The sequence below is a fragment of the Aedes albopictus genome, chromosome 2, assembly GCF_035046485.1.
Source record: "Aedes albopictus strain Foshan chromosome 2, AalbF5, whole genome shotgun sequence".
Taxonomy (NCBI): domain Eukaryota; kingdom Metazoa; phylum Arthropoda; class Insecta; order Diptera; family Culicidae; genus Aedes; species Aedes albopictus.
In genome coordinates this window covers 186,901,937-186,915,580 of record NC_085137.1, presented here as the reverse complement: position 1 = coordinate 186,915,580, position 13,644 = coordinate 186,901,937, and the positions used below count along the sequence as shown (strand labels likewise).

The window sequence follows — 13,644 nt, the reverse complement described above, 5'->3', positions numbered from 1 at the left end:
GCCGCTAAGAGATATCCGCGATACAGACGCAATGTCAAAATCGAACAGATACTGTCACCCACCCAGCAGCATCGCAGCAGCCTTCAGGCCGTTCATATCAAAACAACAGTTGGCACAATGGCAACTCAGGTGGCCAGAAATCGTAATAAGGGAACGTTCAAAAATTACGTCCAACATTTGGGGGAGGGGGGGGGGTCTAGAAAAGTGTGACAGTACGTGTATTGGGTATAGGAAAATTGCGTGACAGAGGGGGGAGGGGGGGTCTGGGAAACCCGAAAAACGATGGACGTAATATTTGAATCTTCCCTAACATTTATCGCGACATTGTTTCACTATAATACGCACACGCATCACCTCGTCGGCTTTGTGTTTAATATTTAATCGGGATGTTATTTGGTGATGCTACAGGATGCTGCGGCGGTATCTTCTCCATTTTCCACATTGCGTCTGTATCGCGTGCATCTCCTCGCGGCCATATCGCCGCAGCCTCATGTGGATTTGATATAAGCGCCGCATGCAAAATTTCTGACCATCAGGTCGCTTATAGTGGTGCGCTCATATTTTGACAACTTGATGGAAAAGAAGAAGACAAACGCGTTTCGCGGATTTATCTTGCAAGGCACAATAAATATTTACTTCACTGAAGTTGAATTTAACCGTTTTTATCGGCCGAGTTAATTGGCATCACTGTTTTCAAACTTTGCGTTTGTTCGGCGAACGCGATCCACCCGGACAGCGCTTGACAACGCAAAATTTTCTTGTCGACGCCGGTCTGTCATTAGTGTCAAAACCTCAGCCAAAGTGTCAAAGTTTGCGTTCGACTGTTTCCTGCGTTTCCGTCTTTCTTTCCCAACGTCAAGATGGCTGATCAGGTACTGTTTTGCCATCCGCGCTCCGGAAATTTTTCGATTTTTGTGCTCGTTTTGCGGTGAAACTTGAACTTTTGATGGTTTCGTGGTGGCCAATTTTGTGAGCATTGCTGGTGAATTCAAAGTTGTGGCCTGGAGTGATTACTTTCCGCGCAAAAGCGATAGTTTCACACGTGTATACACCGAAAGTGTTCCGATCGGGGTTCGAAAACAAAACGTCCTTTTGGGGGGGTGCGTGAAGTTCCAGGCTTTTCCTCCGAATGATGAAAAAATCATGACGGTCTGCTGACACCAAAGTGAAGAATGTCAGATTACCAACCCAATTATAATCGCATCTGATTTGTGTGAGGAACTGCCCGGCAGCGGCGGCGGCGTCGCGGAATTTCACTCCCGGAGGAGTTTTGTTTACACCCTTCGATCGTGTGCGGCTAGCTGTCAAAAGTGGTTCTAACCAAACTCTCTTCTCTGTCTTCTGTTGGATGTGTATTTCTAATTTCATGGGCTGCAACAGAACGAGCGTGCGTTCCAGAAGCAAAACGGTGTCAACCTGAACCGTAAACAGGTCAACAAGAAGAAGGGTCTGCGTCTGCACCACAGCATCGGTCTCGGTTTCAAGACCCCCAAGGAGGTAAGTGCTTGTGACGCTTGGATGATTGTTGTGCAAGTTCCGGAGGTGCCCCTATCATGATGATACCCCTCACGATGGTCTTCTGACTACTACATGAGGATACCCCCTTCTAAACCCAATAATTTGTCTGACCCGGATGCACCTACGAGACGATCCGATGATCGCGAACCGTATTCGAAGAACCATTTTGAGATTAATCATGTTTCAACTTTCGTTTTAGGCCATCGCCGGAACCTACATCGACAAGAAATGCCCCTTCACCGGACACATCGCCATCCGTGGTCGCATCCTGACCGGAGTGGTCCGTAAGATGAAGATGCAGCGGACGATTGTGATCCGTCGCGACTACCTGCACTTCATCCGCAAGTACGACCGGTTCGAGAAGCGTCACCGGAATCTGAGCGTGCATCTGTCGCCGTGCTTTAGGTGAGTGACGAGACAGTTTCCCGTGTGAATCCGTCGAACAAACGCAAGTGTTCACTCTGTGTCATTCGAAACACCCATAGAATGATGCTATTTAATCTTGCGAGAGTAAAGTGACATAACTATTCACGGAACGGTCCATGGTTCTCGCCACAAAGTGGGGCCAATTGGCGTTTCGATGCAATTAGTCGCGACAATAGCTTTTAACGTGATGTTATTTGATCCGGAGGTTGCTATGTAACTGTTGAAAACAGGACATTTGTGACTACGTCAGGTTAGCTATGCAGTGGATCCTTATTCTTGTTAATGGACGTATCCACTGTCGACCGTATTTGATTTGTTCGAACGAACCCTTAATAATCAAATCGAATTGCGTGCGAATGCGAAAATGAGAAAACCAACGATTTACATTAGTAGTTAGGGCTATGGATCGTCAATTCGGAGACGAGTTCGATTCCAGTTCTAGTCGGGAACTTTTCTCGACTTCTGTATCATTGTGCTTGCCTCACAATATTCAAATTCATGCAATGGCAGGCAAAGAAAGCCCTTCAATTAATAACTGTGGAAGTGCTCAAAGAACACTAAGTTGAAGTCAGGCAGGCCAAGTCCCAGTGGGGATGTATAGCCACAGAGAAGAAAAAGAACGATTTACATTTGAAAGTGGATTCGTTTTTAAACAAAACTGAAGGATACAACAACTGCCAATTGAAATATAAGAACCAGAACCGCCAAATCTTAGTAAATCCACGTCTGACAATCCTCTTGTTCATGTGAATCCACCATAAATAAATGGTCCAAACCATACGCAAGTGTTCACTCTGTGTCATTCGGAACACCCATAGAATGATGCTATTTAATCTTGCGAGAGTAAAGCGACATAACTATTCACGGAACGGTCCACGGTTCTCGCCCCCGGGTGGGGCCAATTGGCGTTTCGATGCAAGTAGTCGTTACAAAAACCTTTGCTGTAGATTCAGATTTAAGTTCTAGTTGTATTACATTTGATGAACAAGAGGGTATTTAGGTGCGTATTTTTGGAACATTAAGTGCCGTGAATCGTATATCTGTCACAAATGCATAGGAGAACATAGGACTGGTATGCGATTCACGGTAGTTAAAATCTGTAAAAAGGGCCCATATAGCCGAGGCGGTAAACGCACGGGTATTCAGCATGACCATGCTGAGGGTGACGGGTTCGATTCCCGGTCGGTCCAGGATCTTTTCGTAAAGGAAATTTCCTTGACATCCTTGGGCATAGAGTATCTTCGTGCCTGCCACACGATATACGCATGCAAAATGGTCATTGGCAGAGGAAGCTCTCAGTTAATAACTGTGGAAGTGCTCATAGAACACTAAGCTGAGAAGCAGGCTTTGTCCCAGGAGGACGTTACGCCAAGAAGAGGAGGAAAATCTGTAATTGATAATGGCATTTATAATGGCAGCAGTTGAGGTTCAGCAAAGGGTTCCATTGACTGCTGTAAAAAGTCGTGAAAGATCTCCTGGATTCCTGTTCTTCTTTAAAAAATTCTCTTGGGAAACTTCCTGAAGTAATAACTGTAGACCGCACTTTCTGGCAGCTGACCAGGATACATTTGAACAGAACTATTAGAGCAATGGATTCCTAGATTCCTTCTGTTCAAGAATTTTTAGTAAAGCGTGAACTCTGGAAGAGCTAATTATCTGGAAATACAGCGTTATAAACGAATTACTTCAAAAAGGAATGTTTGATCTCTAAAGAAAACCTATGAACTGTTTTAGATGAATTTATGGCATTGCATTAAATAATTCTCCAGATGTAATTTTCTAAAATTCCGGCAAATTTTGTAATACAGGTCAGACTTGATCATTCGAAAAGAAATACATCTCGGATACTCGAATCATTCGTAATCGAGCATTCCTATCTTTTATATCTTTTTTGTTCACAACTTCTTCTGGGGATGCCTCTATGAACTTTACCTATGGATCCTTCCAGGAATTTCTCCTAGGGATATTGCTCCAGCATTCAGGAATTCCTGCCTGTGATTTCATTAGTGTAGCAGGCCTCGCCTGATATTATTCATAGTAGTAGGCCTTGATTCTAGAATAGAAAGAAATTGTCATTAGTTAGCCAACCACCAATCAAGTCAGAAGCAATAAACTCTAGCTCCTAGCGACCTGTTTTATTTCCTTGGTTACGGCCTTGTTTACGGCTATAACAGCTGGCGACGAAAAGAAAAGTTTGAAGCAACTCGAAGACCCTCAAGAAAAAACCCCGAAAACATCAAGAAAATGCCCGACGCGGATCTGAAGAACGCCATCCTGCAGCTCACCAATCTCATCGCGCGGCAGCAGCACCAGATTGAAGCGCAGCAGCAGCAAATTGAAAATCTGGGAATCCGTGGCCACCCCGGCTCCGGCAGCGAGAAGATCATCGAGTCTTTGGCAAGCGGCATTCAAGATTTCCAGTACGATCCGGACGGCGGAGTTTTCTTCGATGGCTGGTACGCGAGGTATGAGGACGTCATCACGAAGGACGGCCAATCCCTGGACGACGCCGCCCGTGTGAGGTTGCTTCTACGCAAGCTAAGCACACTTTTGCACGAAAAGTACGTGAATACCATTCTTCCCAACCACCCCCGGGACTTCACCCTGGACGAGACCGTCACGAAGCTGAAGAAACTGTTCGGTCGGCAGAAGTCGGTCTTTCATTCCCGTTACCAATGCCTGCAGTACGCAAAAAGTGACGCGGATGACTTCACCTCGTATGCTGCCATGGTGAACAAACACTGTGAAGCGTTTCAACTTTCCAAGCTCACCCCGGATCAATTCAAGGCGCTCCGTTTCGTCTGTGGACTCCAATCGCCACGGGATGCGGACATCCGAACAAGATTGATCTCGAAGCTGGAAGCCGACGAAACCGCAGTCAACGAACAAGGAGAAGCGGCCAGCAAGGTCACCCTGGAGAACCTCGTGGAAGAATGTCATCGCGTGGCCAACCTCAAACAGGACACACTGATGGTGGAGAACAAGGAAGCACGCAACGTCAACATTGTCTCCCGCAAGCCGAAGAATCCTGTGAAAAATCCGAAAATCCCCAAAACGCCCTGCTGGAAGTGTGGTGACCAGCACTACGTACGCGAGTGTCCATTCGCTTCGCACACCTGTTCCAGATGCAAGCAGCTAGGACACAAGGAGGGGTACTGTTCAAGCAACAAGCCTCCACCCTCGAAGCCATTCAAGCAGACGAAACCCAAAGAGAACGTGAAGACGAGGAGCATCCACACCGTTCGGAACGTCGGAAGCAAGCGGAAGTTCATCCCGGTCGAGCTCAACGGTACAACAGTCAAGCTCCAGCACGACTCGGCGTCCGACATCACCATTATCTCCGAAGATACTTGGAACAGCATCGGACAGCCACCCACTCAACCGACGGAGGAATCTGCAGTAACAGCTTCTGGTGGCAACCTGAACCTTCTCGCCGAGTTCCAAACCGAGATCACCATCAGGAATGTGACCAAAACCGGTCGCATCTTCATCTCGGACAACGCTGAACTCAACGTTCTTGGAATCGAGACTATGGATCTATTCGATCTGTGGTCTGTGCCGATCAGCAGCTTGGTCAACGTCGTACACCAACGTCCCGACCAACAACCCGATGAATACGTGAGTCAACTCAAGCAACACTTCCCGGAGGTTTTCCGAAGCACGCTGGGTAGGTGCACTAAAGCGCAAGTGAAGCTGTACCTGAAGCCTGATGCACGTCCTTCCTATTGCCCGAAGCGACCCGTGGCGTACGCTGCGCTCCCCAAGGTAGATGAAGAACTCGAAAGGCTCCAGAACAACGGTATCATTTCTCCGGTACGATTCTCGGACTGGGCAGCTCCAATAGTCGTCGTACGCAAAGCGGACAACATTTCGGTCCGTGTGTGTGGTGATTATTCGACGGGGTTGAACGACGCGCTGGAATGTGACCGCCACCCACTGCCTCATCCTGACGACCTCTTTGCGGAACTTGCTGGAGCACGTTACTTCACACACCTCGACTTGTCTGATGCTTACCTGCAGGTCGAGGTCGAGGAGGAATCGCGGAAGCTACTCACGGTCAACACCCACCGTGGCCTATTCCAGTACAACCGATTACCCCCTGGAGTCAAGTCGGCACCCGGCGCTTTCCAGCGCATCATCGACAGCATGGTGGCCGGCATCCCTGGAGTCAAGCCGTATCTGGACGACATCCTCATCGCTGGTCGGACCAAGGAGGAACATGACCGCAATCTCTACGCCGTTCTCAACCGTATGCGTGAGTATGGTTTCCACTTACGTCTCGAAAAGTGTCGTTTCGCACTCTCCCAGATCGAGTTCCTCGGACATATCGTGGACAAAGATGGCATCCGCCCGGATCCTTCCAAAACCGATTCCATTTGGAAGATGCAACCTCCGAAGGACGTTCAGCAGCTCCGTTCCTACCTCGGTGCTGTGAACTACTATGGCCGATTCGTGAAGCAGATGAAGAAACTCCGGGCCCCTCTGGACAACCTGCTCAAGAAAGATGCCCGTTGGAATTGGACCGACGAATGCCAACAATCCTTCGAGCAGTTCAAGGCCATTCTACTCTCCGATCTGCTGCTCACCCACTATGACCCATCCAAGGAGATCATCGTCGCAGCAGATGCATCGAAGTACGGCCTTGGCGCAGTCATCATGCATTGGTTCCCGACCGGTGAAGTGAAGGCAATCGCTCATGCCTCTCGCTCACTGACCCCGGCAGAGATGAACTACGGACAAGTGGAAGAGGAAGCATTGGCCCTGATTTTCGCTGTCACTCGCTTCCACAAGATGCTGTACGGACGCCACTTTCTCCTGCAGACCGATCACCAACCGCTCCTCAAGGTTTTCGGTTCCAAGAAAGGTATTCCTGTTTACACCGCGAACCGATTGCAGCGTTGGGCCTTGACACTCCTGCTGTATGATTTCGACATCAAGCACGTTTCAACGACAAACTTCGGCTATGCAGATTTCCTTTCGCGGCTGATGTCATCGCAACGAAGGCCGGATGAAGATTATGTGATAGCCGCCGTATACGTCGAATCCGAAGCGAAAGCAATACTCGAAGACACCATCAGCAACCTCCCAGTCACGCACCAGATGATTGTGGCTGAAACACGAAAGGACCCAGTTCTCAAGCAAGTGGTGAACTTCCTCAAGGAGGGTTGGCCGGCCCAATCGAAGCAAATTGCGGATCCAGATGTCAAGAAGTACTTCGCAAGACGAGATGGACTTCAAGTTGTCGACGACTGCATCATGTTCGGCGATCGAATCGTCGTTCCCCTCAAGTTTCGTAAGCGGATTGTTCGACAATTGCATCGTGGACACCCAGGAATGGACCGGATGAAGTCTCTGGCCCGAAGCTACATCTACTGGCCGAATGTGGATGACGACGTGACGCAGTTCGTTCGAGAGTGCACAGCGTGCGCTGAAGCAGCAAAGTCTCCGACGAAAGCAAGCCTGGAGTCGTGGCCTCTAGCAGTCAAGCCGTGGCAACGCGTCCACATTGATTTCGCTGGCCCAATCGACGGTTATTACTATTTCGTCATCGTGGATGCCTACTCGAAGTGGCCCGAAATTTTTCACACCCGTTCCATCACCACAACCGCAACCCTGGATCTGCTTCGTGAGACGTTTTCCCGTTTCGGCAACCCGGACACTCTGGTCTCGGACAACGGCACGCAATTCACCAGCGTGCAGTTTCAGCAGTATTGCCGTGAAAATGGTATCACCCACCTCCGCACTGCTCCCTACCATCCGCAGTCCAACGGTCAAGCGGAACGATTCGTTGACTCCCTCAAGCGCGGTCTCAAGAAGCTGAGCAAGGGGGAAGGCTCACCCACACTGGAGCACCTGCAGACATTCCTCTCGGTGTATCGCTCAACTCCAAATCGAAACACACCGCAATCGACGTCTCCTGCAGAAGCGTTCCTCGGAAGACCAGTACGCACCACTTTGGACCTCTTGAAGAAGCCTGCTCCTGAAGCCCCAGGTGCCAAGAACCTCAAGCAGAATGAGCAGTTCAATCGCCGGCATGGAGCAATCAAGCGCGACTTCGAAGAAGATGACCTGGTGTACGTTGAACAGCATTTCCGGAATACCAAGTCATGGATGCCAGGTCGAGTCATCGAACGGAAAGGTTCTGTTCATTACATTGTGTTGCTGGAAAACAACGGAAGACCGAAGCTGGTTAGAGCGCATGTCAACCAAATGCGCCCTCGCTACGATACCGCCGTTCCAGAACCAACGACGCAGCTACCGTGGGAAGTCTTGCTCGATGAAGTACAGCTACAAGCTACAGCGGTACTGGCTGATCCCGAAGAACAGCCTGATATTGTCGAAGCTCTTGTTCCTGTTGTCACCCCGCCACCGGTCTTGGAAGAAGCTGCTGGTCCGGTACAAGCTACGTCTGGCATTCCGCCGATTGAAGATGATGAAGCTCCGACCGTACCACCGCCGGTCTCATCGGAACCAGTTGAAGGATATCTGCGACGCTCTGTACGAGAATCAAGAATTCCAAGATGGCTGTCGTCCTACAACATATTCTAAGAGGGGGAGATGTAGCAGGCCTCGCCTGATATTATTCATAGTAGTAGGCCTTGATTCTAGAATAGAAAGAAATTGTCATTAGTTAGCCAACCACCAATCAAGTCAGAAGCAATAAACTCTAGCTCCTAGCGACTTGTTTTATTCCCTTGGTTACGGCCGTGGTTACGGCTATAACAATTAGTAACTCCTCGTAGAGATGCCTCTGTCTGGGGTTGAATCCAAGAGTTCAGTCTGATGCTCTTCCAAGAATTCCATTCGAAGATTACTCCTGGAATTCCTTTTCGTGATTCTTCCACGAAGGCATTTTCTTGATATATTTCCTCTGACGATTTGTCCAAGAATTTCTTCTGGGAATCAGGGATATACTCGTGTATAGTATGTGATTCTTCTGAAAATTCCTTCTGGGAGCTAATCCAAGAATATACATTAATGATTTTTTTCAGAAACTCCTGTAGAAGGAACTTCTGGGAGGATGCCTACCAAAAAACCATATGAATCTGAAAAATAAATTCAGAAGAATGCCCACAAGAAATTCCTTGGGGATTTTCAGAAGGAACTTTTGGAGGATTCCCAGACGGAACCTCGTGATTATTTCCAGAACGAACTTCTGGAAGATTTCCAGAATGATTTAAGGGAGAGCTTGCAAAAAAAAAAAACTTCTTCCTGGAGGATTTTCAGAAGACACTTCTATAAGTTTTCTAGAGAGAACTAATCGAGTATTTCCGGAAGTAATTCGTTGGATGATCCCCAGAATGAACTCCTGAACCTGGAGTATTCGCAGAAGGAACTCTTGGACCCCGTTATTCAATCCTGGGGAAATTCGAAAGACGATTCTGGATGGGATCCACCGGAAGCTTTTGGATCAGGATCTCCTTGGGGAAAGATCTGATGAATTCCTAAAAAAAAAACTCATGCGGACCTGCCTACTGTAGGTACTCCTAAAGGAATTTTTGAACGAATTCCAGAAAGATTTGAAAAAAATCTAAGAAAAGTCCGAGAAGAGCTTTTGGGAGAATCTCAGAAAAATTTCGAGAAATTTCAGAAACAAATTTTGAAGGAGTTGAAATTTTGTTTTGTTTTGGAAGGATTGCCGTATACCCCAGACAGAGGAACTCCTGGAAGAATTGTGTAGGGAACCTCTAGGGCTTCTAGAGCTATATGCCGATGCGGTAAGCGCACTTATATTCTGTATTTACTAAATATGACCATGCGACCATGCAAAGGGTGACAGGTTCGATTCCCGATCGGTCCAGAATCTTTTTGTAATGGACATTTCCTTGACATCCTTGGGTATAGAGAAAGATTTTCTTCGTGCCTGCCACACGATGTGCACATGCAAATGAAGAGCAGGTCAAAAGAAGAAAATCCTAGAGAAATTCCAATAACGATTTTGGATGAAATCCACCAGGAGCTCGACGAGAGTGAATTACCTTCAGGGAGTTTGTTCAATGTTCAGGTCAGCAGGAGTAAAATCATTCTATTTTGTATGGCAAAAAGTATCTAAACTGAAACCGTAGAGAAATTCCACGAAGAATTTCATAATGAACATCTGAGTGAAGCCCTGAAAGAATTTTTGAATTATCTCTCGGATAAACCCCAGAAAGTATCCCCTGGCCTGAGGTAATTCCAATTTCTCGAGAAATTCTTGAAGAAATCTTCGTTCAAGAGAAATTGAAAAGCTACATCTGATTAAATTCCAGAAGAAGCTAAGATTTAATGCTCATGATAACCCAGATGAATTTCAGAAACATTCTTGGAAGACTCCTAGAAGGTACCATTGGGGAATCATCAATGTATTTCTTTACGAACTTTAAGAGACTAGGTATAGAAGTCTGCTATTAAATTACGTAAAGGAATCCCAGAAGAAATTCCTTGAGGAAACTCCTGGAAGAATTCCCGGACAAATCCGAGCAACGGAATCCAAACAGAGAAGAATATGACACGCAGTCTACGGGGATACATACTTGTTTTGGCTTTTGGCTGGGATTTCCTAGCTGTCTATTGGCTATATGGCTTTGCAACTAAGAAATCCCGCGAAATCTGACAAAATTTATAAAATAACATCAAAATTACAGTGGGAAACTTGCAGACCGGAATAAAACGGGTACAAACACGAGCTACTATGGAAGCGACTTACAAAATCGGTTCGCATGTAAATATGGTAGTTTCTGCAATGATACGGTGAAACAAATGAAGCCGCGAAATCGCTGCGAAATTCACAATGTTAGCCCGCGAAATTTAAGAATTTTGCCGCGGATTTCCATTGTCTATAATGATGTAGTATAATTGAATTCAAAATGTAGGGTAGAGTGTGTCGAGAAGTGTATATTTATTTATGACTTGCTGGTGGGGTTCCTCTCCAAATTTTTTTTCGGTTTCTCCAGCAAAGTGTTTCAGTATTCCCCAGGGATTATTTCCGGGCAATTATGTTCGGATTTCCTCCAGAAATATCTTCCAGGAATTTGTTCCGAGATTCCTCCAAAAATTCTTCCTGGGACTCCTTTATACTTATGACACACATGTGATGCAAGAATCACTGTACAATTGCGCTTGAAATGAGTGCCACACTGATAATTCTCTTCGTTCAAGTCAGTCTTGTTAAAATTTTCTTGATACTGCGTACCGTTGTACGTGTATCACACTTGTATCAGGCGTCTGTCCGGGGAGTTAGGAGTTTTTTTGGGTTTCCTCAGGAAGCTATTTCAGGGATTATTTCAAGAGTTTCTTCTGAGATTTCTTAAGAGGTTCCAGCTTACTTCCAAGCACTTCTCTTCAGACATTTCTCAAGAGATTCCTTCCGAAGTTTAACCTTTGAGATTTTTCCGAAAGTTCCAGGATACCAAGGAATGTATTCTGAAATTCCTGTAAGAATTCGTTTCGGAATTCCCACCATAATTTCTTCTTAGTTTCCCCCAAAAAAATCTTCCTTGGATTTCTCCACGAGTTCTGGGATACCTCCTCTCCAGGAATGTCATCCCGTGAAGGAACTCTTGGTAAAAGAAACTTCTGGAGAAAACCCAGAAAGTGCTCCTCAAGGAATCTCAGAAGAAGGAAGCAGAACTTCTTGTGGAGTCCCAGAAGTAACTTCTCTTCTAGAGAAATAACTAGAGAAAGAACTCATTAAATTTTAGGAATCCCAAATGGAACTTTCGATCAATCTCAGGAAAAATCTTGGTGGAGTTCGAAAAGGAACATCCAGGAGAAATCTCAAAAAGAGGAATCTTCAAAAAAGGAATATGTACCAGAAAAAAAAACTTTAAGAAATTTTCGTAGAGACTTCTCCAGTAGGAACTCCAAGAGGCATCACCGAGAACTCCTGAAGGAATCCCAGAATGAACTTATTGAGTAATCTCAGAAGGTGCTTCTGGAGGAATTCTCAAAGTGGGGATTTAGAAAAATCTCCCTGAGAAATCCCAGAAGAACTTCTTGAAGATTCTCCAGGATTTTGTTCCGAGATTCCTTCAGAAACAGCTCCCGGAATTTTCCTAGGTATAGGATCTTAAGTTCCTCCAGAAGCTTCTTCTTCATGGATTTCTCAAGGACTTCTTTGCAAGATTCACCCAGGAAATTCCTTCGGGGTCCTTTCAGATATTTCTTCAGTGTTCCCTCTAGGAGTTCTTAGCATATCTCCGAGAATTTCTTCCTGGGGTAATATAGGTGTTCCTTTTGAGAATTTTTCAGAAGTCCCTATAGGAGTTCCTTAAGAGATTAAGATTCTGAGAATTCCTTCAAGAGTTCCTTCATGAGTTATTTACGAAGTTCATTTTAGGATTTTTCAGGATTTTCTTCTTTATCTTCTTTAATCAAGAGCTCCTTTTGGGATTCTGGAATTCCTCGAGGAGTTCCTTCTGGGATATCTTATTTTGAGGATTCCTTTCTTAGATGAACCAGGAGTTCCCTGAGATTAATCCAGGAGCTTCCTCCAGAATTCTTCCTGTATGTGTTTTTTTAGATTTCTTCATGGATGCATCGAGGCATACCTTCTGTGATTCCTCTAGGATTTTCTTTCAGATTTCTGTTGGACTTCCTGAGAAAATCATTCATGGAACTTTTTTCCGGGATTTCACCATTATGTTCTTCCGGGAATTCTCCAGGACCTCAAGGAGTTGCTTCAAGGGTCTCTCCCACAATTCCCTCTGGAATTCCTCCAGGATTTTCTTCTGAGATTACCCGGGATTCCTTCAGAAGTTCTTTCCTACATTGCTTCAGTAGTTATTTCAGAGATTCCTTTGCGAATACTTTTCAGAATTTGCTTTACCTCTAGGCAGGAGTTTCTTCTGGGATTCCTCCAAAAAAGTCTTGCAATGTTCCTCCAAGGAATTTCTTCTGTATTTTCTGCAAATTTTCCAATTTTTCCATAAGTCCATTCTGAAATTCTCTCAGATATTTCCAATGGAAATTTTTCAAGAAATTATTGTTGGAATCCTGCAGGAGTTTTTTACGGTACATCTTCTGGAATTACTGCACGAGTTCCGTCTGGACATCTACTATGAGTTTCTTTTAAAACTCATACAGGACTTCTTCAAGGAATTTCACATTTCTCAAACAATATCTTCAGCAAATTTGCAAGGAACTCCTCCAGGAGTTTCCTAGTAGTTTTTACTTCAGTACACAGTGTCATCATCAATCATCAGTTACTAATCATCCCAATTTTCTCCCCTTCTATCTTTGCAGAGACGTTGAGGCCGGAGATATCGTGACCGTTGGCGAGTGCCGACCCCTGTCCAAGACCGTGCGCTTCAATGTGCTAAAGGTGAGCAAGCTCGCCGGAGCCAAGAAGAAGTTCAACAAGTTCTAATATGCTAAGCTACGGCGTGTGAGAATTGTGTAAGAGGAGGCGGTATGTTGTAACGAAAAAAAAAAGTGGTTGGAAGGAGAAAATAAAATTCCAATGAAAAAATCAAACACCTGAAGGAAAGCAACTTGCGAATGGTTTATTTCAAAGAGGAAAGAAATTGATCCTTTAGAATTAATACAGGTAGATGTTAATTAGTTTTCTTTTGCCAGGGTGAAATTAGCTCGCAATGCTGGAATGAGCGCCTTTCTAGCGCTCTGTCGCAACAGGGTCAGCTTGAACTGCATCAACACCACCAGGTAGGTTGCCATGAATGAGATGTTCTGAAAATGAAATGTTTACCCTTGAGTTTTGAT

General features: G+C 45.6%; 3 protein-coding genes across 3 annotated transcripts in view; 2 read left to right on the top strand and 1 right to left on the bottom strand.

The window, feature by feature from the left end:
* Positions 1-798: 798 nt before the first annotated feature.
* Positions 799-13,415, top strand: LOC109409318 (small ribosomal subunit protein uS17). The gene is made up of 4 exons (XM_029858913.2): positions 799-872; positions 1,381-1,497; positions 1,718-1,923; positions 13,168-13,415. The coding sequence occupies exons 1-4, from the start codon at positions 861-863 to the stop codon at positions 13,289-13,291; spliced, it is 459 nt and encodes a 152-aa protein (XP_029714773.1). The 5' UTR covers positions 799-860; the 3' UTR covers positions 13,292-13,415.
* LOC134287829 (uncharacterized protein K02A2.6-like) lies at positions 3,952-8,676 on the top strand. The gene has a single exon (XM_062850842.1). The coding sequence runs from the start codon at positions 4,189-4,191 to the stop codon at positions 8,491-8,493; it is 4,305 nt and encodes a 1,434-aa protein (XP_062706826.1). The 5' UTR covers positions 3,952-4,188; the 3' UTR covers positions 8,494-8,676.
* LOC115258621 (gustatory and odorant receptor 22) overlaps positions 13,166-13,644 on the bottom strand; it is a 44,086-nt gene continuing 43,607 nt past the window's right edge. Inside the window, exon 7 of the mRNA XM_029858912.2 lies at positions 13,166-13,611. Within this exon, the coding sequence (XP_029714772.1) occupies positions 13,483-13,611 (129 nt within the window). The 3' untranslated portion in view covers positions 13,166-13,482. The remainder of the gene's footprint in view (positions 13,612-13,644) is intronic.